At 47.0% G+C, this 26,514-nt stretch overlaps 1 protein-coding gene across 1 annotated transcript; it reads right to left on the bottom strand.

Annotated features, from left to right (window-relative positions):
- Positions 1-6,987: 6,987 nt before the first annotated feature.
- Positions 6,988-26,273, bottom strand: LOC129382671 (uncharacterized). The gene is made up of 6 exons (XM_055066770.1): positions 26,213-26,273; positions 23,806-23,934; positions 19,973-20,120; positions 13,134-13,540; positions 8,392-8,645; positions 6,988-7,307 (listed from the first exon to the last, which is right to left on the bottom strand). The coding sequence occupies exons 2-6, from the start codon at positions 23,926-23,928 to the stop codon at positions 7,079-7,081; spliced, it is 1,161 nt and encodes a 386-aa protein (XP_054922745.1). The 5' UTR covers positions 23,929-23,934; positions 26,213-26,273; the 3' UTR covers positions 6,988-7,078.
- Between the last annotated feature and the right edge of the window lie 241 nt (positions 26,274-26,514).

The raw sequence follows: 26,514 nt of genomic DNA, 5'->3' as shown, positions 1-26,514 counted from the left end.
TTCCAGATACTGGTTCAGTAATTTAATGGGAAAAGAAAGAGTGTGTTAAGAGTGAAACACTTATAGGCACAGTAAAGGAAGGGCAGTCACGGTGCTTATAACCGAGTGTGCAAGATACCTTCTGCGCCAAGTATTCTATGTGATTATCCGAGTAAAATGTTTCTGAGAAATAATCTTCCAAAGACCAGAAAGAACTGTGGAAATTCTATATCTTCTTCGTTAATGATAAGAACCATATATTTCAATTTTCTACAGCTACAAACAAAAGTAGCGGCAATTGTGCTGGCATTACTACACATAGCAAGACTGGTAGTTAAATTTTAATCATCCATATTAATCCTATGAAAGATCAGGGGTCTAAATGATGGTCTTGAGAGTGTGATGATGCTCGCATTGTGATTCGGTGGCAAGAAACATGTCACAAGTGCTCAACAAAATGCATGGCAATATTTACCAATTGACGAGGCCTTCGAATGCAGTGCTTCTTCTATGTTGGCAGATGTGACAATCTTCTCTGCAGGCACATCAATATACTTCAGTCACAATAAACAGGTGGCTCCTTGTTGATCAGCCTCAGTTTCATATAGCAGGGACGGACATAAGCAGCGGCACCCTACCTGTCCGAGTGCACATGGCAGAGCTCATTTTTGTTACCGTTCGATTCACCAACACCACCTGAACCAGTTCAAGAGATACTTCAGCTTGCCGTTTATTTCATCGGTTCAGCAATGGCATCCTCTGAGCCACGACGTTCATTTCGAAAGGTACAGGACTGGTTCATGATTTTGCTTTATGCCTGCCTACTGAGGTTGTCAGCTTGATGCATACATGCAGGTGGGAAGCAGCGTCGCACCCATTGGAACCTATCTTACGGATGTCTACTGTGTCTATGCAACGCGAAGTGTGTTCCCACCACATAAGCTATGACTGCGATTACGGACCTCTCAAAGTGAGACGGAAGTGAGACAGACAAAACGAAACGCCTGTGTCCCGCCTGCAACGCTGAAATTAAGCTCCACAATTCTGAATTCCTCGTATCCCGCCGTGAATTGGTTCACAATGGTGAAGGCGAATGAAACATACCTTTTAGGAGCTAAACGCAACACAAATAGTCTTGTATGAGCGATTGCCTGCACAATTTCCTAGAAAGGTGATCTTGTTAAAAAGCCCTCACCAGATGCCATTGCAAATTATGTGTATACCCATGAAGCTGCAGGGCACCTCCTCGAAGTACCTAACTGCAAACTCTTCTGGAACTAGTTGATTATTAGAAGCGATAAGAGAAATTGAAATGTCCCATTGCTATGTTACCAGGAGGCGTGCTTCACTGCCGATGTAAATCTTTTCTCCTAGTACCTCGACTTGCCGCTGCAAGACCGTTTTCTTTCCTGTGTTCTCCAAAAAAAGATTCAAGGGACCGCGCCACGTTTACATGGCGAGTCCCGCTTCCCTTCCTTTATTTTCTTCCTCTTTTTCGTGCGTGGCACACTCCTAGTGGCGGTCGTGAACATTCTTCATTGGATGATTTACCTAGGTCACATTCCATAACCAGTGACGTTACAGGCAACCTGTCTGACCAGGCATTTGTGCATGTGACATTCACCATATCGTTGTTACTCCCTCGAGAGGAAGGGCATGTGGGCTACCGTTTGAAATTTCAAGTGTTCTCATTCCGCGTTGTCGCTTAATACTTTACTGACACGATTGCCGCAACATGACCTATGCTCTGCACGTCTCTTTATTCAGTGACCAAACCTGGCGAGTTGCCCCTTAGATTTTGAAGTGGTTAATAAAGTTTTGCTCGAACTTCTTTACTCCAAGCCTTCGGTAGGGACAAGGAAGCGCTGTACGTAGACGCGGCAGAATACGAGGATCAACGTGCTTTTGCAGTGGCCGTCCTCAATACCGAGAAACAATTGGTCAGTTCTTGTAGCATACGTGTAAAAAACCCCGAGGTAGCGGAAGAGGTGGCGATAGCTCTAGCCATCGTTAACCCCAGTTGTAGATACATACTCAGTGACTCGCAGACGGCGGTCACAAACTATGCACAAGGCAGAATTTCGACGAAGGCTGAGGCTATCGAAAGCCAACGCGAACTATGTCACCTCCGAGGAGACGGGGGAACGACACATTATATGGTTCCCGGCTCACACGTCCCCCGACAGCCCCGTACCCAACCTCAACGAGGAGGTCCGCCGCGTAGCGCGAGGTCTCACATTCCGCGCCCGCGAAGAAGGATCCTCTCTTGGGGTTGGAAATCCAACGGAGGCATGGACAGAGAGGGACAGAATGACCAGATACTGTGACATTACAAAATTTTATCAAAACTCAAGGCGGGTTTATCTGCCCCCTAACCCCAAACTCGACAGGGCCTAAGCGGTAGACTGGAGGCAGCTACAAACAAAGACCTTCCCCAACCCCGTCCATCTCAGGAGGATATATCCGGACATCTACTCAGATGATAACTGCAAACTATGCGGCAGGGCTCACGCATCTCTTAGACACATTCTCTGGGAATGTGAGGTTATATGCAGAGAAGATGCAGTTTCCCCAGATGAAGCTGCGGCGCGATGGACGGCCGCGTTGCGCAGCTCAAACCTCCAAAATCAACTATGGGCCATCCAGAAAGCCCGTGAGGCGGCGAGGATACAGGATCTCCGGACCTCCTCGGGGGCGGCCTAGGCCCAGGCCACGAATTTGCCGGATTGTTAATAAAGTTGTTACCACCACCACCAAGTTTTCTTTTTAGCCCTAAACATCTTTTGGGCTTCGTGAGCAATCCTTTTTACTGGCAGGCCTTAACTATAACAGTTGCAAACATATTTCACTGAACAGATGCCGGCTAGGTAGATGTAACTACTTAGCTTCCAAGAATCCAGTGTATTGGGCCACTAAAGACACAGAAAAGTAATAGTTGCGCTGCTTGTGTCTTATGTAGCTCATCAGCAAAGAATCCCTGCCAATCGTCAAGCGTAAAAGAACATGGAAATCCGCCACATCACAAACATTACTACTCTCCTGTTCAAGATATCTACGTTCTCTGATAAAACAATATTTTATAAGTATACCGCTCTGTAAACTCGGTTACAAAGCACAGCAGAGCGTGCTTATGAACTTTTGTTGAAAGAAGTAATGTCAGCTAGCACTTACGATTCTCATCTAAACTGGAAGGAGGTGTCTGAAGCCACTACGCACCTGCAGGATCAGTCTTAAAGCTGCGTATATGTGACAAATTGTGACTGGTAGCACTTGCCATACATGTTAAAAAAGTCAGGAAAGATGTCACACGAAATATGGTCACATGCGATGCCGCAGGCATAAAAACCGATATATATATATGTATAACGCTCACACATTCTTTAAGTATCATTCATTATTCGCTATAAAGTGCATAATTATTGGAATTGCCGTCACGGGAGTTAATATTAACTGCACTTTCAACGCTGCAGAAGGATGACTGTTACTCTGCCCACACTGCAATATATATAACCGTCTTAGTGCCTAAGGAACCTTGCGCACAATGAGTGGCGTAGCTAGGTCGTCTGGCACCCGGGGCCCATAGGTCTTCTGGCACCCCCCCCCCCCTTGATGTAGTCGAGGAAGGCGAGGATATCGACAATTTCCGGGTTTCAGCACCAGTACAGCCGCCTTGGATACCGCGCACGTTCCCCGAGTTATCCTCTCTTTCGCTTTCTTTCCCAGAGATCGCGAATGCAGCAAATATACACGCTGTTTTTCCTGCGCCAAATAACACAGGGTGCTGCACCGATAACGTGTGATAAGCCCATGTGCACATCTTCTGTCAGACTGTAAGGCTTGGCACCGAATACAAATGCGGCATCGTGGAAAATATGGCTCACGTCACAAGTAACAAAAAATATCTTTATAATAAAGTTTTAATTACCAATTTTAGCGGCCATATTGCATTTGCAAAGTTGAAGCCCGACATTCATATCTTGCCCAACAACAACTTCACAAAAATTGTCGTAGGTACTATGACACGCAGTATTTTGTCTGTGCGCAGCCCTGAACGAAAACGAAAATTAAATTGTCAGTGACGCTGATCTCCCCACCCTATTAGACAACGCTACCTGCCTCCCCGCTGCGCGGGCGCCAATGCTATGACAATTACGAGTTCTCTTCATTCTGATCAATAAAGCCTTGTTTTCATTTGCTGCTATACGGACAAACGTGATTATCCGAGCTGCGGTACCACCGCAAGATTGGGAACAGAATAGAGCACGCTTCGCGTCGAATCTTGGCGTCACCATAAAGAAAGAAAGAAAAGGCCGCGATGAAGCCCGTGCCAGCGAAAGCTTGCAGTACTGTTGGTCTGCACTCGCAATGGTGAGGATTAAGGGATCAACGTCACTAGTCCACTATTTCATATTTATTTCGCTGCTGCCATATACTGGACGCTGTCCGCGCTGTGTAGGTTGTAGCACCCAAAACGATTTTGTTTAAGAAGTTTTTGTTGAGTTCATAATATGACTTTCAGTCCTCAATTCTCGAATTGAAGTTCTTCCTTTATAAGTACTTATTACGGGATTATTAAGGATATGGTTATTTCTTATCTGCCATATTTTTCGCGCTACCGAGTTCCTAGTAATCACAAAAAGACATAACTTCATAGAATCTCGATCGGGAAATACCCTTACAAAATTCACCTTTTTTTTCTAAAGTTCTGCGCAGCTGATACAGACAGTGTACTTGTAACATGAAGTCACGCAACAACAACAGTTTTCTGAAACTTTCGAGGTTAAGAAGGAAAGCGTGAAACATAACGGCAGGCTTCGCAGCGGCTTCTCGGAGCGAGCGGGAGAGGGGAAGTAAAAGCGAGCCGGACATCGCGGCGGGCCCGCGACTACAGCCTGTCGAGTCATACGCCGCCAAACTCTTCGGCCGAACCGAGTCTGAAGACGATCCAGAAAATCCCAATCGCGACTTTTGACGGCCCTACTTATGCAACGTCGCTCTCAACGAACGCTTCGCCGTAAACGCGAGTGCCGGGCGCGCTGGTTGAACGCCCTCTTGCTGCTGTCTTTGCTCGTCTTCGCTGCGCGTTCTGAACGGAAGAGGGACCCAAGAGCCCAAACGCCTTACAACGCCTCACTGTATGTTTAGCGACTTCTGCTCCCAGCATGAACGCACAGCACGAGCGCACCCCACATGAAACGTTCCGCTAAGGCGAGTAGTTTAGCGACCATTTCGCGAATTAAATTTTTTTAGCCCGCACATTCGTGCAATTATTTCGTGGGGTGTTGATAGTTCTGAAGCCGACCATTCTGCGGCACAACGCATCGGGTGCATGAGCTCGGGCTACTGGATACTGGAGCATTCTTTGCAATTTGCGCCCAGTCAAGCTGGTGGAAAGAGGGGTGTCTTCAGGCATATATGACACCCCCCCCCTGGCCCCTAGCACCCAGGGCCCCCGGCCCCCCGCCCCCCCGGCCCCCCCTGTTGCTACGCCTGTGCGCACAATATCATCCCAGTTTCCAAATGCAGCGGGCCCATACAGAGAATGTTGGCAGAAAACTTAAATGGTGTGAGCAAACTGCCCGAGACCAGTGAACTGATGTATAAATTAGGAGAAAAAGAAGCTGAACAGCTAACACAACATGTTAGCATTACCATTCGTGGGAACAGAGCCCTGCTTAGAGCAACAAACTATGAAGAAGACTAGGGAAACGAAATGCGCATCGGTTGCATTTCGCAAACGGAAACGAACGAAGGATCCAGCTATCTACAGTGGCCTCGTTATCACGCCTTGTGCACAGCGCCTGACGGGGATCTCTCTTTCACTCTTTTTTTTTTTTTTTTACTCATCAGCAGTCGCTTCGCTGTACTAGCGTTGGAGTATACTCCGTGGCTTAGATTATTTGCGTTGTTGGTTCATCCAACAGTTATTCCTACGCTGTGCGACTGTCGCTGTTACCTCGAAAGTAGCTTGTTTGTTTACCCGTCAATAGTCTGCACCGTGCTCCGTCATCATCTGGGCGGGCTCTGGTCAAGCGGTCGCTTCACGGGAAGCACCCAAAGGATTGACATTGCCGTATTGAGACTTAACAATACATAAATAAAATCGAGCCAAAAAGCTCACCGGAATAGAAACCTCCCCGCAGTGGCGTAGTCAGAAATGCTTTTCGGGAGCGAGGAGGAGGGGGATGCGGGGGCAGCGCGCACTTGACCTGGAACGGGGAGAGGGGGACTGGCAGAGTGCACGCTAACAGAAAAATCGCGAAAGGGGGGAGGGGGCTGTCACATGCCCGGCGTGCCACCCCGCCGTTAAGCCACGCCCTCCCCGCCTGTATCACCCGCGATCCGTATCAATCAGTGTTCAAGACTTATACCGGTGTCACACGTACACTTCTGATCGCGATCGGGGCCGATCCAGATCGAATTTCTTGATCGCGATCAACAATAGTCGCTGATGCATGGTCCAACGATCTGAATCGAGTTTTTATCATCTGCTGGTCGTCGGCAATGCTCAAAACTGCATAATGCCTTGGCTACAAATCCAGATTCGCAAAATGTTCTGAAATTTGAACAATACTACAATTTTACAACTTACTATCGCTGATAAAAATGTTTTTAAACACTTTTTTATTGAGCTGTCTTCACTGTTTGCTTTTAGCGTTCTCGGAATACTGCGCTAAAGGGCGCAGACGTCAACCTGCAATCGCTAACAAGAGGCCTGATTGCGATTCACGGATCGCGATTGTCGGGATCCGGCACTCGCAAGTTGGCGAACGCAAATGGCCGTGCGAAAACACTCGATCCGGATCAAGGTGATTCCGGATCAGCCCCGATCGCGATCACAACTGTACGTTTGACAACGCTATTAGGTATGCAACAATCTACCACTATTGTACCACTCATCTCTGTGACACCACAGCGGCATTCAGAGAACTTTAAGTAAGTATATAGATAAGATAAATACATTTCCGTGAGGTTAGGCTGTAAGCTCTGAAAGGAAACGTTTCTACAGCAGGTAAAACCAATATGGTCACGAATTTTATTGCGCCTAAGTCCAAGAGTTGGCCTGAGATCCCCAGGAGTCAGCGACTCGCTCGGTCATTCAGGATATAGTCCTGTTGGCGTACCACGCGCCACTGGCGCAGGGCTCAAAACCGCCGATGGCCACGAGACTCAGGTTCGCACGCCTGGCGAGGGAGGGCACCACGATTCCCGCCGCGTCGTTCTGTCTGAACTGGCGAGGCACGTCCTCGTAGACGCTGCTCATTCGCACCAGTGCTGCCATCTTCAGGAAGTAGGCGCACTGCTCTAGCCGTTTCCAGGGCAAGTAACTGCGCATGGACACCATGTATGACGTAGAGATTAGAGTCAGATACTTTTTAACGCGTTAAGCACTTAGGGTGCGGTGACCCTAGCGTCAAGAACTTGCCCGACGTGCTGCACGTGTAGGGAGGTTAGCGCTGGCGAGCATCCTCCCGGCCTACCACTTTCGCGACAGTTCGAAGATATCGTGCTTTGTCGTATGGCATGTGCGAGCAACGCCAGTATATTAGGCTACGTTATAAGGATAGAGAGGGTTTTCCGAATGTTTGTATTGAAACAAAAGAAATTGTGCACCACGTATGAAAAAGACAAAGTTTTCGATCTGTACAATGATGTAACATTGCATCTGAGATCTGAGCCTAGTTAGTTCCGAACAAACGGAGTGACACATTCCTACCGCCACCACTTGAGTTCTCGGCAACAAAGAAATGCAAACGATGAATTATTCAGATAAGCCTCCTTGAGTCAGCTGTAAAACCACAAAGCTAACTCAATGATATCCACACAGATTCATACTTAGCAACGTTTGGGTGGATGTCTCACTTTCCCTTTGTCAAAGATTCACACAAATCTGATTTTGACTTCATTCAGCCGACGACTGTCTTATATATATTTTAATAATAGTGAATTCGAGACTAACTTCAACTGCCGGAGCTTCACAGATGTGGCGGACATCATGATTGGCGCGATAATCGCCCATGACATTCGTAAGCAACGCAATCTCTGCAAATCACTTTTTAAAATTATTGCATATAAAGGAAGGACGTCATATAGCATCCAAATTGAAGTCAGCCAGTGCGATAAGCGCATGCTTTTGCTAGAAGCTTCCTGTCCCTCACCCACTTTGATAATTAGGCGATAAATATGAGCCGTGAACTGCACTTTCATTCCAGCTTTTTTCCGTGCCTCATTTTTTTCCCAAACTGCACAAACGCATTACCTGAAAGATGAGTGCAATTCGCTGCAGATTTTGTGAATGTATTTCTCCGAGCTTTTACAAACCAGAGAGGTTCGCGCGAAATCGTTACGCTTTGAACAACGGCCGGCATCCATTCAGCGACTCTGAAGCCGCCGCGCAACACGTTCACTCACGTGATCCGGCTGCCCTGCCGTCTAGCGCCACGGTCGGGGACTCCGGCGACGCGACCAAACACGTCACCTGGCGCGGCGGAGAGTCGACGCATCCACGCCAGCAGAAGCGCGGCGTTCACCACTGCGTCGTCGCGGGCCCAGAACACGAGCCGCGCATTGTGCGCGTACTCGGGCGCCCACTCCAGCATCATGGCTCGGGTCGAGGAGAGATCGAATGCTTCGACCGCCATGTCCAGGTGGAGGTCCGACTCGTTCTGCAGAACCCAACGCAAGGTGCCGCGTTGTTATTAAATGTATTTTCTTTTATGCGAAGCATATTACTAGAGCTCAACCCAGCTCCTCAGGCGCGGCGGTGTCGCCTTCAATACCACGTGACACCGTGACGTCACGACAGAGGAGAAACGGGGCTCCAACTCGCGCCGTCGCTCGCGGCGTCGCGGCGGTATATAAGCAGCTGCGCTTTTTCTAGGTGGCTTTAGCTCAACTCTTGCAAGATGGGCTGGGTGGGAATCGAACCAGGGTCTCCGGAGTGTGAGACGGAGACGCTACCACTGAGCCACGAGTACGATGCTTCGAAGCGGTACAAAAGCGCCTCTAGTGAATGCGGTGTTGCCTTAGAAACGAGCTGTTTCTAAGGCTCAGGCGTGCGTCGCTTGCTCAGGCGCACATTTCGTTGCCGCGCCGAACGCTGCGTTGCTCGACGCTCACCGCGTCCAATGCGGGGCGCGTAGTCGCTGCGCCGTAGCCCATTGTCTTACACCCCTTGGCGGGTCGACGGGAACGCTGTCACGTTCCACTCTTGAAGGCGAAGCAGAGTAACGCATGAGTTGTTTCTTCTACAAGCCGAACCATATATAGCCAAGCAACAGCAGTTCACCAACGTTCAGTGGTTCAACAACTAAAATAAAGGCTAGTATGCTTCGCATCCTGGGCTTAACGTTAGCTAAGCCACAGCCATTTTTTTAATTGGCGAGGAGCACGACTGCGAACTGCTCAATAGTTGAGTGACCATTTGCCGCAGTCGTTTGCGGCGTGAGCTTGGTTGCGAGTTCTATTATGAATCCACCCGACAAAATCGCCTGCCGACTTCCAGATTATCCTTCCGAGCCTCGTCGGCTTCGTATTCTGCGCGGAGCTGGAGGAGGGCGTGTAAAATTCAGTATCCCCATGTAGCGACCACACTGTAAGGAAAATAAACTAGGTGTCCACGCCTCACCTAAAGACACGATCGCACATCGTTCGCTGGTGCTCACACATTCCTTACACTGTGGTAGCTGGCGCTTCGATAAAGAGTCCCACCCATATGCAGTGGCCCTACTGCAGGTGCAGCGGGATCGTTTGGTTCCGTGACTTGAACGTGCACAATTTCAAAAGCTCCAAGTTACGAAAGTATTCCAGCTGCACTCAACACCGGGTCGTCTGACTTCTTGTTGTACTTACCGAGACTTCTTAATTGAATGGAAGGTAGAGTAACAAGGAAGCGGCTTTGCCATCCATTAGAGCTCGTTATCGAAATGCGACCCGCTACAAACTTTCTTGGCGCATGCAAACGACTACTCATCGGACGGTCAGCTATACCACTTCCTAAAGGCAAATTATTACTTTCTTTAACCCGCACTAGTGTCGTAACCCGCATTACTGTTCGGAACAAAAGCAATTCTTGCTCAAAGTAGCGCCGGGTCGGCATTTGTGCCTTGCTGACCTGCGAACTTTTCATGAAACAAGGATAAATTCACCACAACCACCAGCTGCTTAGGCGGCGACAACCGCACACAGCATCAGCCAACTGCGTCACTGAAGGTTGCATGGCGAAAACTGCGGTACCGAACAGCGACGCAGAAGCCAAGAAAAAAATAAGAAAGAAAAACAATGTGCATGGCGTCCCCGAGAAAACAGAAGGCTACAAGCTCGTGTTCAAGCCCTTAGATGTATTGTCGCAGCACTAAACAAATAAATACACGAACTCCAAACTTCACCGAAAGCTGAAGCCGCCGCTTTGACACTAACACGACTTGGCCTCTGAGATCGCTCTCGCCTACGTTAGCGAAAGGCTCGCCGGACCAGTACCATAAGCCATTAGAATAGGTCCGGCCAGTCGAAGACAAATCTCGGGCGTTGCACCGCATAGGTATTTTGGTGGCGTCTTGCCGTTTCGGTGCGAAAAGCACTCGCAAATTGTATCCAAACGTGCTGCACAATATTCGGGAGTCTATCCACACGTCGGTCGCACCCTAAGTGGTCACATTCTTTTTTGGACGTGTCATTGCGGTATGAGCATCTGTTTTGCCGATCGTTGGCGACGGCAGCATCTAAGAATGCCTACACCCAGCTGCCGTTGCTCGTCACCTGGGGCTCGCTCACGATGCGACACGGTTTAAACACAGGTTAGAGCGGCTGGCGCACAGCGCACGCAGAGAGGAGTGCTTTTATAGATTTCCGATCGCGGAGCACCGCTGGTCCTTCAACGAGAATTTTAACGCGATTAGCTTTCTTACGGTGCTTGACGCACTTTGAGCGGCCTGTCGGGCTGGATCTATAGCCGTTTTCCCGCAAACTTTGATCACTGTGTATTTCATAGTCCATGGTCAAAAATGGGCAAAGGACCGGGCTTCTGTTGTGAGGGAAGCGGGCGCAACGTCGGACACACTTGGGTAACCGGGCATGGGCCATTGGGTGCCATGGGCCATTGGGCACACAACTAATCATTTCCTGCCAAAAGGTTGTTTCTTATTTTACCCAATAAGCTTTCCCCCTCTTTTGCACTTGTCGGAACCAACAAATTGGGTGTATAAAGCTTACGCCATTCAGAACTGAATCATGACAAGTTCCGACACTCGGGTCACTTCTGGAGGAAATCTGAAAATCGCCGACGTTAGTAAAGTATTCATTCATGTCTGCAAGCGCTTCCAACTGCGTTTTACCATGAGCAAAAGTTGCACTTTCGTGTTGTGAAACGCTTAACTTTTTAGTTGTGAGAAAAATTTTTAATCACTTTCCTAAGCTTCCTAGGATGATGAAATATTCTATCAAAAAGTGGCTTGATAATAGATGTCCTAGCTTTTTTCAAATCGGCATTTAATTTATTTCGGTATTTTTTTGTATTCTCGAAGCACAGCAGCGTCACGTGTCTGTAAAAATGTGATACATATTATTTTCAGTTCTTATGATCCTGAGTTTGCGAGTTCGTTTTTTCCTCGAGAGCATTGAACAAGTGGGAAGTATCTATCACCGATAGCCCTAAGTGTGTAAAAGAGAAGGCAGTACGATTGGTCAGGAGCACTTTCTGCGAAAACGAGGTTCCATTTTGCAGTTTCGAGCGCGTCATTAAATTTACTGAACAGATCTGAAATTAACTTGCGATAGTATGACTTTTCATGGCAGTCACGCCTATCACTGGCAAGTGGCAAAATTCTAAAAGCAGGAGGGTGATCACCCGTGTCGAGTGATAATATACCACTAGCGCATTTATGTGTGGGGTTGTTCCTGATACTAATATCCGGTAAGACGAGCAGGTTGTACGATAATATTTGAACAAGCAAGCGAGTCGAAGATAGTTTCCAGCTGTTTCCAAGATGCATCCCCACTGAGCATGTCAACGTTTACATCGCCCACGATAAGGAACAGACTAGGCATCAATAATTTTTTTTCAAGTAGCGTTTCCATAAAATAAATAAATTCGGACTTAAACCCTGTGGGAGGCCGATAAACAGCTGCAAGTCCAGCAGTTTTCACATGCACAATGGCACATTCGGCTGTAGGCGTGCATAGAAGTAATTTCGTCAATAGCACCAGAAGTGAGGGAATCTTTAACATATAGACCAATTCCACCACCTCGATTAGAAGGGCGGACAACGCCTTTATAAACATATCCAATAAAGTGTGGGATGTGTTTACTTAACTGAGCCGACATATATGCACAGTAACTGGGCAATCATATAAACATACATCCATGACATAATGCTCCATGACATAATGACATCCATGGCATAATTTACGTGGGCGTCTGTCTTTAATTCCGCGCAGCATGGTCCCACTATAGCAGGAAGGATTCCCTCGTTCTTCCATTCAATTCTTAACGAATGAAATGAATGTGCCAGAAAGACGAATACGCCTCCTGAGAATACGCCTCTTGATTAAATTTCATCGCCCGGGTTTTTTAACGTACACCTAAATCTAAGAAGAACGGAAAATGTGTTAAGTTGGTTCGTATTCGTTTATTCAGTGTTTAACTTACCCACCAAGGTTTTACATCCTATAACTCGTAGAGGCTTTGAGGGCGGCCGCGTGTAATATTCCGGCCCGGGTATGGGGGGTACATGGTGATATGTTCCCCAATTCAAATTATTTTTGTGGTGCATGTACGCCTGTGCTGGCGCGCATGGGTGCGCATGCGAACCACCGGCCTTGTATTAAGGAGTATAGATTTACTGAGTAATTGTTTTGTGCTGCTAAGCCGGAAGAAGTGGCTCTCCGACTGGTCGCCGCGGCGCGGTAGCATAACGATGGAGGCAGAAGGCAAAAAAAAAAAAAAAAAACGATGGTGTGCTTACGTCGAAAAAAAATTTCCACTTCAAAGAACGGCAGCAGGTCAAAAATTACTCCGGAGCACCGCAGCACTACTGCGTCTTGCGGTGTGCGCGTCGCTTTGGTACGGTAACACTCTACAATCCGGGCTCGATTTGACAGACAGGTACCGAGCCATACGCGTATGTACACATCGAGATACAATGCGGCGTTCGTACCAGAAGCCTCTGGACCTGCGCGCTCTTCTTCGTCGCTTTGGCGGGCGCTGCGAGGAAGAAGATGAGCCGGAAGGCGCCGGCCGGGTAGCGCGTCGCGTTTCCCCAACCCGCGCGGATGGCCGCCCTGCGGGCGACGTTCTCGGCTCGCGTCGACACCAGCGCCAGGAAGGGTCCCCTGAAGGGCTCCACCGCCTTGTGGGGCCACCAGTGCAGCTCGAGCGGGTGCGACAGCACGGCCGGCAGCCGGTACAGGGCCTCCTGCAGGTCCCGCTGCGGGCCGAAGCCCTTCGGGGCCCGCCACACCAGCCGCCCGTGCGGCGGCGTGGCGACAGCGGCGGCCTCCTTGCAGGACGCTGCCCCGCAGTGCACCAGCTCCCGCGCCACGAGGCGCGAAGAGCGCGCAGAGCCTGCGCCTCGGCGAGTGCACGAGAAGGTGCTCGCTCGTCATGGCGCATGCTTCGTGCCACGAGAGCTATGGGAACAAGAGGGGAGTGTGGACACTCTTCGTACGTAATTTTCTTTTAATTTCAATATTTGACGATAGTTACGGCTCCCTCCTTTTTTTCTTTTGAATTTCAAATGGAATCAAATGTCGATCAAAAAACATACAGCAATCCAGCCTGTGTCGGAGCCCCGCTCTTGGTTTCAAAGGCAATAGCCAAGTTACAGAATAAATGTTCCTTTATGTATGCCTCCAGTCAAATTTAAAAAAGAAAGAATTTCTTTGCGTGTTTACGTTAGCCAACAACCCGTAATTTTTGTATGTGACGTCGCGTTTTACTAGCTCGATGTTGGAGGTCATCTAGAAAAGACCACAATCGACAAACATTTCCTGAGTTACTTGTCTGCTTGTTTCACCTACGACCATTGTTCTTGCGTGTGCGCTCGCATACCGTATCATTTCTTTTTCCTTTGCATTGCTTCAAAGAAAAAAGCCGCGGGTATATCTGTACAAACCTCGGACATATTCAAGCGCATTGTTGCTATAGATTATGCTCCGTCGTACGCGGTCACGCTGGGCAACCCGGCAAGCTGCGACACAGGCATCGCGGACTGGCTTCTTCACGACGTGCTACTTCTGCTTCACGGCACTCCTCGTTAGCTCATCGCAGATGGCGGGTGGTGCTTTTCTTTTTCAAAAGAGGCGAGTGACCGCAACAAAAAGAAAAAAAGAAAGAGCTGGTCGACTTGTCGTAACTCCATAGCAGCCTATCATCGCCAATCCAATGGACTTACAGAACTTCTGAATGCGCAACTTCTGAAACTTACGGAACTTCTGAACTTCGTGTGCTTGCAGACGTTATTTAGATACGTATATGGCTCCGATGATCGCCGTGACTGAAGACCACGTACACCTTCGTTGGAGGGTCTCGAGTACCACTGCTTTCACTTTAAGGCGAGGTCTGACGTATACTACATTTTGGGCAGTGTCCGGAATGTCCGGACAATGCCCAAAGCAAGCCACTGTGCTTTATATGTGACGAGCCTATGACTTCTAACACATGCAGAATGAGAATGAGAAATCTATGAGCTTCGCATCGCTCACAATGATGGTGCATGCACAGGTAGGAAGGGAACAAGAAACAAATGTTTGCGGTTTTAAAAAAGTTAATTGAAAACTTTCCAGGCCACCAATTGACTCAGTTGCTCGAATCAAATACACATTTTAACCAAACGGCAGTAGCATGACTGGAACGACGGAGGAACCTGCTGGCTCCCTGTCGGTACACAGCCTAATATAATAAAGAGCGAAGCGCCTGTCACGTTGGTAGCTTATCGTGCCTTGCATTAGAGTTAACGAAAGGGGAAGAGCAAAAATGAAGCCTACCCCATCGTTGATGGAACTGTATTTTACTATCAATAAATTGCACAAGGAACAGAAAGAAAGACAGCCTACTTGAAGCTCCGGTCGACGTGACATGGCGACATTGGCTCAAGTATACGGACGAAGGGTGCAACCCATACTTCTCACTTCTTTACGAACTGTCTATTGAGCAGAAGTGTCTACAGGGGAAGAGCGGCTTTGTAATACTCCAAGTATCAAGGTCAACTGTCGCGGCACTAATGCAGGAAGGAGAACACCCAGGTGTTCACAAAAGCAAGAGGAGGACGCGTAGCTGGTTTTAGTGTCCAAATGTGGATGCCGATTTGAAACAAGTATTCGACAAGCCTGACTTCTCGCGTATAGAACGCGACGCGGCCTTCGCCGCGGCAACTAAGGCCGGTAGCAGGCAATTATTAGAAGTGAGTTGATTTGGGTTTCGTGGAAGTGGAAGCTGAGGGACGGTTGTTGGCTATGGACACATGTTCAAAATGGCTGCATTTGAAATCATTGAACGTCAATTAGGCTGCAACCATGGTAGGTGCTACGGAATTCGTTTGCAGTGCAAAACATTCCTAGAGTGTTAGAATTAGATAATAGGCCGCAGTTCAGATGGAGCGTGTTTGGACGCTTCCTCCGCCAGAATGAGGTTAAGCATATTTTTACGCCACCCTGTCATCCCCGATAAACTGGGAGAGAAGAAAGAACAGTACAGGTAATAAGGAAGCTTGAACCCTTTAAATTACACGTAAAGGAGAAAAGCAGGGCTTCAGCTTAACTCCGCAACACGAGGTGCACAACCCCCTGCTCAATTACTCGTCAATTCCGTGTTGCTGTACTGAAAAAGAGATCCCATAAATGTTTTGGGGTTTAATTATAGAATCTGTAATTAATAAAAGGAAGATCAGACATCCACCTGTTCGTAGCAATTGCTACAAAGGGAACCCACGGGTTCCTCGAAAGAAAACCCTTGCAGTCGACGAAAAATTTGTCCTGGTCAGGGACTCGAAACCGGGATCGCCGCCTTTCCGGGGCAGCCGCTCTACCATATGACCTAACCAGGCGGCTAGCAGATTGCAGGGCGAAGTCGAATTGGTCAACAACTCGGAGAAAAGGCAAGAGTTTGACGTAATAGTCTGCGGAAACCCGCAAGGTGGAGAGAATTACTAATTACTTCTCTCCATCTTGCGGGTTTCCGCAGAACTACTGTGAAAGTCTTGCCACGCCCATGAGAGGTATTCGTGTGAACTTTACGAAACGAGAAGGTCAAGTGGTAGCCAGAAACAATTGTGAAAGTAATCTGAACGATAACAATTTAGCAATTCTGCTGTGACTTGGCACTGTGGTGAGATTTTCCAACGCTGGCCACCTACAATGCAAAGTGGGCCCGCCAGGCGCAGGATTCTTATGCAGGACCGTTGATTACGAATCGCTACTTGCGTCACTGGAGGATGGTCTTAATGAGGCTCCACAAGAGGACTAAAACTGAGAAAGAGGAGACTAGGCAGCACGACCCCAGAACCAGCCGGTCCTGTGGTGCTGCGCAGATCCGCTTTAACGCGAAGGCACAGTTAGGGTATGAATAAGCGACACGTTTCGTACCTGAAAGATAACGGGTAGAAAGTGTTGTGTGCCTGGCCAGCGGATTAGGGAGGGTGGGAAGGCGACGCAGGCATCAGTTAAACCCCCTGGATCTTCAAAAAGTAGCGGCAACTGGTGGCAGCTCGCTACTGTCCCTGTATAGTTGTGATTTTGTGTATCCATGTGATATCCATGTATAGTTGTGCTTTTGGAAGCTACGTTCCGTTTTGCTGATTATTTGATTCCAGAGAACGACGCGTGATGAGGCGTGCGTGAGCTGATAGCTGCGCCTGGACTAAACCAGGGTGGGCTCGTTAGTTACCATCCGATAAATTACGCCCACAGTAAAACCACAAATCAGGCAGTGCAGGGTGACATGGGTTCGGCCTCTTTTGAAACCAGAGAGCACAGAGCAAAATTAGTTTCAAGAAGAAAGACACAGGAACATGGATGAAAATAAATGGGCACCCAAAGTCTACAAGTATCTGTGCTTGAAAATCGTGGACACAGAACGGAGGGAGAGGTCGAGGAAGTTGGCAACAAAGTACAGGGTAATCGAAACTTTAAATAGACAACCAGGAGTAATCAGAAAGAAAAAGAGACACAGAGACAGTTAATTGGATACAAAGAATGGAAACAAAAACGGCCATGGAGATTTACAAGAATGAGAAGAAAGAAAGTAGAAGTGAAAACCTGTGCGATAACACAAGGGGCAGTGCCTTGCTATTTGAGGCTCGAGCCGGTTGTCTGAGAACAACATACCGGAGGAAATGCCCGGAACTAGATTACGCATGTGTATGCTGCAGTGAAAATCCGGAGACCCCTCAGCACATCCTAATGGAATGCGAAGGGATTCACGCAGTGAGTACCGTAGGTAACGCACATCTTCCAGAAGCGCTTGGGTTTAAAGTGCACCGAAGTGTCAACCGGTCAGCAGTCGTCATAAGCGAGAGACGATGAGAGCATTGGTGGAAAAAAAAAATAGGAAAGAGAGTGATAGGAACGGATCTCTTACAGTCATAGCTAGCGGTGGCGGGTAGATTTTGAATTAGATTTTGAATTTAGATTTTGTGAATTACATTATCTGTGTGGCCACGAGACTATAGGTTGATCTGCAGTCGTCGAAATGCGGCCACGTTATCTTCATTTGCTTCCTTAGTCGCTACAGCGTTGTCGGTCATGCGTGGTATGGGCGTGTTCTCTGTCTCCTATAGAAATGCCTCTTTCAAGCAACGCATTTTTTTTTTTGGTGTGCTCAACATTCCATGCAATGGCCGGCTACGCCTCTTCAACTTCTAACGCCCGCCGTGTGAAGATCATCAGTCACATTGCGCAATGTGACTGAGGCCACTTTCAGCATGTGCTACCTACACTCGTATGCACTTACCAGAGGGTACTGCGTGTGCTCTAATGTTTACCAAATAAGCCCTACATACGTGCGTTGCGCATTGAGACAGTGAATACCAGAAAGTACATGAGCGAATGCAAAGCGCGCTGAAAAAGCGCAAGCCATCCTCGTGCCGCTTCATCCGATCGTTGCTCTGTTGCACGTGCCGTTGCATAAGGCCAGCTTGAAATGATCCACCTCAGTTTCAGACTTTCATGGCCGCCACAGACCCTATATTCTAGAGCTGTTGCAAAGTTATCATCCGACCAAAATCTGAATGTCGAATGTTTAGGACTTTCTTGCAGCGCTGTGCATCAAAACGGTTTAGAGAACCAAATGTGTTCGCGCCAGAAGCTGTAACGCCATGCGGTAGAGCAGAAATGCTCTGCTATATTTTGTTTTCGATAGCAGGTTTTCTGAACGGAAGCTCGTGCTTTCCATTGTTGCATCACATCACAGTCACAGGGCGCAGTTCTTCTGTTTAAGAACTATGCAGCAAATCTTATTGCTGGGAGGGTCTGTGCTTTGACGCTATAGTAGATCGCAAGCGAAATTATACGCGCTCTCAGGAAACGCACAAAGATGAACAAACACCGCAACTAACGGAATTTTATTCTGAGCTACAGTTGTAACAGATATTTAAGCCTTTCCTTTATATGGCCTCTGCATATTTTTTTGCCATTATCAACCGATTGAAAATCGATGAACAAATGTGAGTGGAATTCTAGCAGAAATTTCCTTCTCCTGTCTAATTGTGGACAGAGCTGAGAATGTTTGTGTTTCTTCCTGTTTATTTGAGTAGTTCGTCCCTAAAATATTGGGCCCTATCATTAGGTAGAACACAATAAATGCGCACATCTATTAAGACGTGTGCTTCTTATCGCCAAAAAAAAAGTAACAAAAGGCAAATGCGAGCGAATGAACGACAACTATTTGCTACGTTTCCGCCATCAGAAGTTTCCGACATTCTCGGACAACCGAAAGACTGGCGATTTGGCCGAGTTCGTCACAGGTCATGCCATGATTTCTGCAGCGCGAAGCACTGAAGTGGCGGAAAGAAAAGAAAAAGAACGAAGTGTTTAGCGAAAGAAGGACAAACGTAGTGCTCATGTTTGTCCTCCTTTCACTAACCCTTCCTGCATATTCTTTCCGCCACTTCAGCGCTTCACGCGGCACAAATCACGCCATGACCTGTGACCAACTCGCCCAAATAACCAGTCTTTCGGTTAAGTCAGCATAGGGGGTCACTCGCTAAAACTGGACACGACGCAAACATGTGACAATAATCATCGTAACTTACATATCTTAGCAAACGTACCACCCACGCGCCTTACTTTACTGTCCTTGCGTAAATGGAAGAAACCCTTACTGAATCCTGGATCAGTAACGTTCGTACATGGCGCCACTGTCGCGCCGTGCATGACGGAGCCGGAGCAAAATTTACCCTCTTGCTCGGCGCTAGGAAAGACGTAGCTCGGCCGTACGTTTGTCGATCAGGGCAGGAGTGGTAACGTTTCAGAGACCTTACTCTGCTGTAGTAGGCATATTCCATCAAACTCAAACATGTGCTCACCAGGAGTTACAAGGCTTACGAGAGAGCAATATTTCTTGCTGAAATTTGGTGGTTACTCGGCTATAGCGCTCCCGCGTCTGACACGCAGGGTCCAGAAATTGTTTGAAGTGGCCTGGGCAGCAAGACAGAGAGACGGCGATGCTCGCCCACCGCCTTTCACCGCGGCGGAACGTGTCCGTCTCCATAGGAAGCGCAAGCGCGAAAGACTGCTAAACAAGTTAGATACATGGCACCATAAGTTAACCATGTCAGCTTTGTGATCTAAGATTTTTACATGGTTACATCCTTTTCTGTATCATAATGACCATACAACCTCTTGAGAACGCCCATGACGTTTCACGTACTGCACTGCGACTGCGACCTCGATACAGCGTTCCCGATGCCTCCCCTCCCCCTCCCCCCCAGTACTGTCAACGTCTCTTGCTTATGTCGACCGCTGACTAGTTAATAGAAAGTTCATGGTGAGATCAATGCACCTGGTGCCCACGGCACCGCTTCCGGCATTCCAGCTGGCCTCCAAGACACGCCCAGGTCATCCGTGAATGCGGAGGGCGCCGCGCTGGACATGACCATTGCCATCAGCACTACCGTGCACAGCCAGATGAAGCGGGTTCTCTGGCCACACTGCGCGGTTGGTCAGTTTTTCACTAATAGTAAAGCGATAGAAGCAACAGCGCTGAAAGCTAGCCTAGCCAGATATGATCAGCGTTGAGTATTCAAATTTGAAACAGCGCAAACGGAACAGACACGGGGATGACAAGCTTGCCTTTCATTCCGCCTGCGTTGTTTCAAATATGAACGTTATAAGTTTACTGGCATAATAGTTTCGACTTATCCTATGTCGCTTTAAATGAAGACCCTGGACCACATACACAATACAAAAAATATTGGCAAGCCATAGAGCAGTAAAAATACTTTAACATAGCAGGATAATTGCAGCAGCCAATTTTAGTTTCCTTTACAACGAGGTGGTTATCTCCAGATGTCATGACACAGCAATAATGAGCTAACATCGGCTGGTTGGTACATGTCTGAAGAAGATGAGTAACAGCGCTGGACAACGGGACAACCCTCTCACCTACTTTCTCAACTGTACATTTTGCAACAACATTAATTCGTTAAATCGGGGCTTCTCTAAACTTAAAGCATTCATATAACTCGGTCGACAATACATACATTATGGGGTAAAAAGAAAAGTGTTGGCACTTTTGACAACACCATCTTCACAAGCAGTTTTGCATGCGCCGTTTATAATGCAGTGTGCATTTAAAGTCTTCGTGCACTTCTAACCGGTGATAGTAAATCAACGCAACAAGATCGAAATGTGATACCTTCACCAAAAAAAAGTAAAGCTCTCCAATTGGTCATGCTTAGGTGTAATTGTGAAGCACACGTACGCATAGATTTTTTGGGGGGGCTCCTTATGTAGCTCTCCCGTATTACCTCTACGGACTCATCACTTACCGATGGCCTACCACAACGGGGTTCGTCGAACTGCTGGTATTCTTCAACTGCTCATCCCACGGATGAGTGCTATTCCTATGTGGAGGCACTTCGTTACGCCAAGCTACGCCAAGTTACGCTACTATCACTTATCTCTGCTTCATTTCGTTTCGTTTATTCATGCAATGTGTGCACAAATACATGGATGTATACATGAGTATACAGGAGAAGGTTCCATAGAACACGGCTGTAAGGCGACCTTTTGTGACAGAGTAGTTAAACAATATTGTCACGTTGTTGTAGCTGTAAGCAGCTGCAGTGGCACGACGCAAGTCACGAAACTGACTGTTTATTGGGTAAACTTTTGACCAGCAAAACAAGTAACACTCAGCACAATGATAGCCACGAGCACGGTCGTCGATAGTCGTGACCTGATATGTGGACCAGACGCGTCAGCTATGTGTGCATACATGGCTATGTGTGCATACATGGAACCGTTCAGCGTAATCGCTGGTGGTCGTGTAATTTGAGAGTGTACACCAACCACTATTCGCGTCGCGCACGCAATCTCATTACAATAGGCCTGGCGACAAGGTAGGCAACGGACAGAAGCAGATATAACACGCGATAACCTTCAGATATAGAAAGGCGTGTCTTGCGCCGAACGAAAACATTTGACATTTGTTATGTAGTGACAGACGGTCGCCAGAAAATATAAATAAGTACGCGTGGCAATATGCAACAACAGTACAGTAGAGCAAAGCATGAAATATAAAGTTATAACGAAATGAACAACTAGAAAATATGAGTAAAAGAAATATTACGCAAGTAATCAGTTAACGAAGGGTACAATGATAACTGCTAGAACAGCAAGAATTGCAGTTACCATTTTCATTAAAAAACATCCAATCTTGAGTACATGGAAAAAAAGCTTTTGTTTAAACCGTGAAACATGATATTTGCTTGATACCTAATTGGATGTTCCAGAACTCAATCACTGCAAAGAACGTAGTATGCTTGCCATAGTTAGTACATACTGGTGTTAAAGAGTTTTTATTAGATACCAACCTGGTTGGGATGAAATTGGATTAGCTGATTCGAGTGCATCAAAGGAAAATTTGTGGTTCGGTGCTTTCTAAAGGAGCCTTCCGAGTTCTTACATAAACAAACAGCGTAAAAGTGGCATTTGAAGTTCGTGGAGTAATGAAGTGCGGTTTTTAGGGGTGGGTCTGGTGTTAGAATCCGCATATTCTGGCTCTGCAGGTGTTGTAGTGGTAAAATACCAGTAGCCTTAGTATTAGCCCATGACTATATGTAGTATGACATGTAACGAAGGAGGAAAGCGTAGTACATGAGAAGTAAAGAATATCTGCTAAAACATGGACATGTATTTTATAGTCCTAATCCACTAGGAAATCTTTGGTTTGGCAGTGAGAATCGGAAAATCTGAAGTTTGTATCAAGCGTAACTCCAAGCTACTATGTGCAATGTGATACGCTGCATTTAATCAAGCAGAGGAGATTTATTATTTATTTCTTCTTCGTGTTACATTCCGGCATGTCAGTAGGTTATGTTCATTGATGACGATAATAGTAGTGCAGGGAAAACCTGCATTATAAGTCATGGACTTTCTCAAGACGACGTTCAAATCTTCCTTCTTTTTCGTGGTATTTACCATGCACGGTGCTACATCCAGACGCTAACGAAAGCTAATTTCAAAAAAATACGAAAGCCAACGCGAACTCATTGTCACAGACACCATAGCATGAGCCGGCATAAAGAAAGAACACTCCGGAAGCATTCTTCGAAAGCCCGTAACAAACAAGTTCCTATTCGCAAAACGTAAAAACATTATTTGGGACGCAGTTTCTGTTCCGTTCGGCTCCAAAAAACCAAGCTTTCGCACATGTCGAAGTGTATTTCCTAACCAGCTGAGCTAGACAGACACCAAGTACCTTTGTGCAACTTGCAAAAACAAATGCTTTCCCAGTGTGCAGATGCGGTGCGCGATGCGCAACTCGAGCTCCGTGTTGCGTTTCACATTTTTCTTACAAGAATTAAGGAACTCTTTGACACTAATGTCTACGGAAGCTGAAACTATGGTGATACAGCATGCTATAAATTATCAGCAGTACATTGACTTGCTTATACGTACTTCGTCCTTGTGGCTTCAAACGGCCTTGTGACTTTGCAAAGTGGTCATTTTCATCGAAAGATTGTGCTATCCATGCATCATTTCGCAACGATTACGCATATGCGCAGAACCTAAAGTCCCTTACCGCGTTCAGAAATATATAAGTGCCTGAAAATATCGAAAGACAGAGAGAGAGAGAGAGAGAGAGAGCCTAAAAAAAACTCCACAATATCGTTTGGATCGACAACCTCAAAGTTCAGGAGAATAAATTTACTAACCAATCATTCCCATTCTGTAGCTACGCGATTGAAGTGCTGGAGTTTCGTAAAGTCATTTTTGTATTTTCTTTTAGCCAAGCATATTCACGTGGAAGCGGCGGCATGTAGGCACGGCTACTTACACTCTTAAAACACTTGCACCATTTCGGGCGCATGTTTGCCCCACAATGATTATCTTTATCTGTCTCGCTTGCGTTTCCTGACTTGAAAACGCTGCGCTCGCTACTTTCCTGTCGAGAATGCCATATCACGCTGATAACGCGCATCCCATTCGTGACATGGAAGTACCGCGCTCGCAGCATTAAAGAAGGCCAATGTGAGCAAGACACGACGATTCTTGCTGTGGGACAACGTACGCCCCAAGGGGTGCAAACTTTTTTAAGAGTGTATATTGCCATTCGTACACTGAAAGGTCACACACCATGAAACAAGGGCGCACTCGTCGAAGACGTACCTTGTTGAGGGCGGCCTCCGCTCGAGCCATGGTCGACGCGTCGCTCCCCAAGAAGCCTACGCGCTTTTTCGCGCAACGCCCACCGACCTTGCGCCACCACGCGTATTCGGCGGCCATGCCCATGGCGCACTGCACGAGCCAGAATTAGCCGCAGTAGATGTGTGAAGCTCTGGTGCTACGACAGAATCAACGAAGGAAACGAACTGTGAATCATAATGAGGGGCAAAACTGCGCTGCCAACGTTACGAGAAGCTTATAGTCATTGTCGTGGGAGAGCCCTGTTGACAAAGTAGTCTTGGAACACGAAGTGGCTTTGAGATTTTGCTGCAGTGTATAAGGTGGATTGCGTTCCGACCCGCGGCTAGCACACTTCGATGGGGTGGAATGCAAACCACTCGGGTAGCGATTGTTGGATCAACGTAGAAGCACCATAGCTAGTCGAAACGAATCCCAAGTCTTTCATTACGACGTCTATTGTAGCTCCTAGCTTGGTTTGGGACGTGAAATTCAATCTATCAATTAATCCATTTACGAATCAGCCAAGCAAACGTTGCCAAGGAATAACACACTCAGTTCTGTTCTTCTCTCCCGTAAACTCCCTTAACATAAAGCGCCATTTTCTAAAGATTTATCCGTACATCTTCATTTATGAGGCAGTCAACCACTGTCGGAGGACGTTATTCTCGGTCCATAGCCGGATAATTAGAACTGCAAGGCCGACGACAAAAGCGCTACAAGCGATAGAGAGAAACACTATTTAATGTAAACAGAAACCGCAGGGTGCTGCAAGTGACAATGAAAACAATAAAAGCAAATTAGACGAGCGGTTCAAATAGGGCCGCTGTCACTATGACCGTCGTCATAATGACAGCGTTCACTCCTCTGCTCAGTATCGTCATTCATCCCTATACTTTCGTTCCCATTCCTTCTTCCCAAGTGCCGAGTAGCATACTAATGCCCATCAACTCAGGATGACTGACCTCTCTGCCTATCCCGTAAATAAAATCTCTGTATGTATATCTATGAGAGCAGGATCCGGAAGCAACGTGACGAAAGGTCATAAATAGATACGCACAGAGTCGACTGCCACTGAAATTTGTCATTTGCGTGTCGACATCATTTGAAACATCTTAAGGCGCATTTTCTAGGTATACAATAGCATTGCCCTTCGTCGGAGCGTCTCTTTCAAGTCACACCTAGAAACCCGCGGCTCCAATGATTTAAATACATAGCAAAGGCTTTACGCTACATGCGATCACCACATGCACCACAGTTTGGCCCCAATTACGGCGCGGTCACTGGGCAACCTAAAATGCTTGCTTCCACGCTGAACGGCGCCAGGCTGAAGTCGTAAATGTGTTTGTTGTTGGTGTTACTTTATACACTGTTCGCCGCATGCTATCACTGAACTTGTAGAATGAGTTGTTTCGCAGAAAACACCAGTTTTCTGTTTCCACTGTTTCAGTCTTCTGGAAACTGCAGACAGTGCCCGCCAACCACACACAGCAGTGCCACACGAGAATGTGTCGTTTAGTTGGACCAATCACAGTCGCCAAAGGTAAGAGACATGTGGACGTATGCTGGTGTGATTTGGTGTATATATACGCATGTGGGCGTTTTTCAAATAAAATTTATTGAAAGTCAGCGCTGTGTGTGTGTATATCATATTGACCGCAAATAAAGACGGGGACAGAGGGAGAGAACACATAAACAGCACGGTGTGTGTGTGTCTACCGCTGTCCATGTTGCCTTCCTTGCGCTGCACGTAAATCAGCACGCCGATGCACTATCAGCACAAACAGAAACGCGAGCAGAAATTAGCTAAGCATAACGCTTGTTCCGTGTAACTGCACAATACTGCGAGGTGCAATAGCTCTCTAGCCAGTTTTAAAGCATCAGTTATTCCCAAATTTTCTTCTAGTTTAAATAAAGCCACTCCTACAAATGCGGGTGAACATGGCAGAGCAACAATGGATTTGTGTTTTTTTTTTCGAGCTGTTTGTGTTTGAATATATGCTGACAGCACGTAACGCGCATATTAATCAAAACTAATTACTCAATTAAATAGCCACAACCACGCTGACCACTCCGAATCAATGCAATCTAGTTGGATGCAGTCGTTAAGATTAAGGTAAGATGCATTTCTTATCAATGTCTGTCGGTTTTAAGATGTCGTAAACGAAACCACTGATCGTCCACGAGCTCGATATAGGTGAGCAATCAAATGCGCACCAACAGGCATATGTTTCTATTAATGCCTATACGGTCAACGATAACAATAAAGGTACTCAGTCGCCAAAAATCTGAAGGTACTGTCATTTCGCTGGTTTATAGTGCATTTTCGTTGCGTCACTACTGCCAAAAAATAAATATGCAACAATATTGCTGATGAACAAAGTTCACGTACCGGTTCGAGCAAATGACTTGAGGGCCGGACGCGAGGACTACGGTATCAGCCTCCCTCTCAGCTGGGCGCGAAACATTCTTCTTCTTCATAATATTAATGATGATGGTTCCAGACATTGTCAAATACTCACAACGGGCGACAGGCGAGGAAGCGTTTGGTGGAAATAAAAGAGGAAGAAAATACGAGTAGTTTGGATAGAAATATATTTACATGAATCTTTACTTGAGAATGCAGGGATGAGAATCACGTTTCGCTGATGTGTCACTCCCCTAAAGGAAAACTAGAATAATTTCAATACTGGA

The sequence above is a fragment of the Dermacentor andersoni genome, chromosome 6 (genome assembly GCF_023375885.2).
Source record: "Dermacentor andersoni chromosome 6, qqDerAnde1_hic_scaffold, whole genome shotgun sequence".
NCBI classification, from domain to species: Eukaryota; Metazoa; Arthropoda; class Arachnida; order Ixodida; family Ixodidae; genus Dermacentor; species Dermacentor andersoni.
Note: the sequence above shows the minus strand (reverse complement) of the source record. Positions and strands in the feature narration are given on the sequence as shown.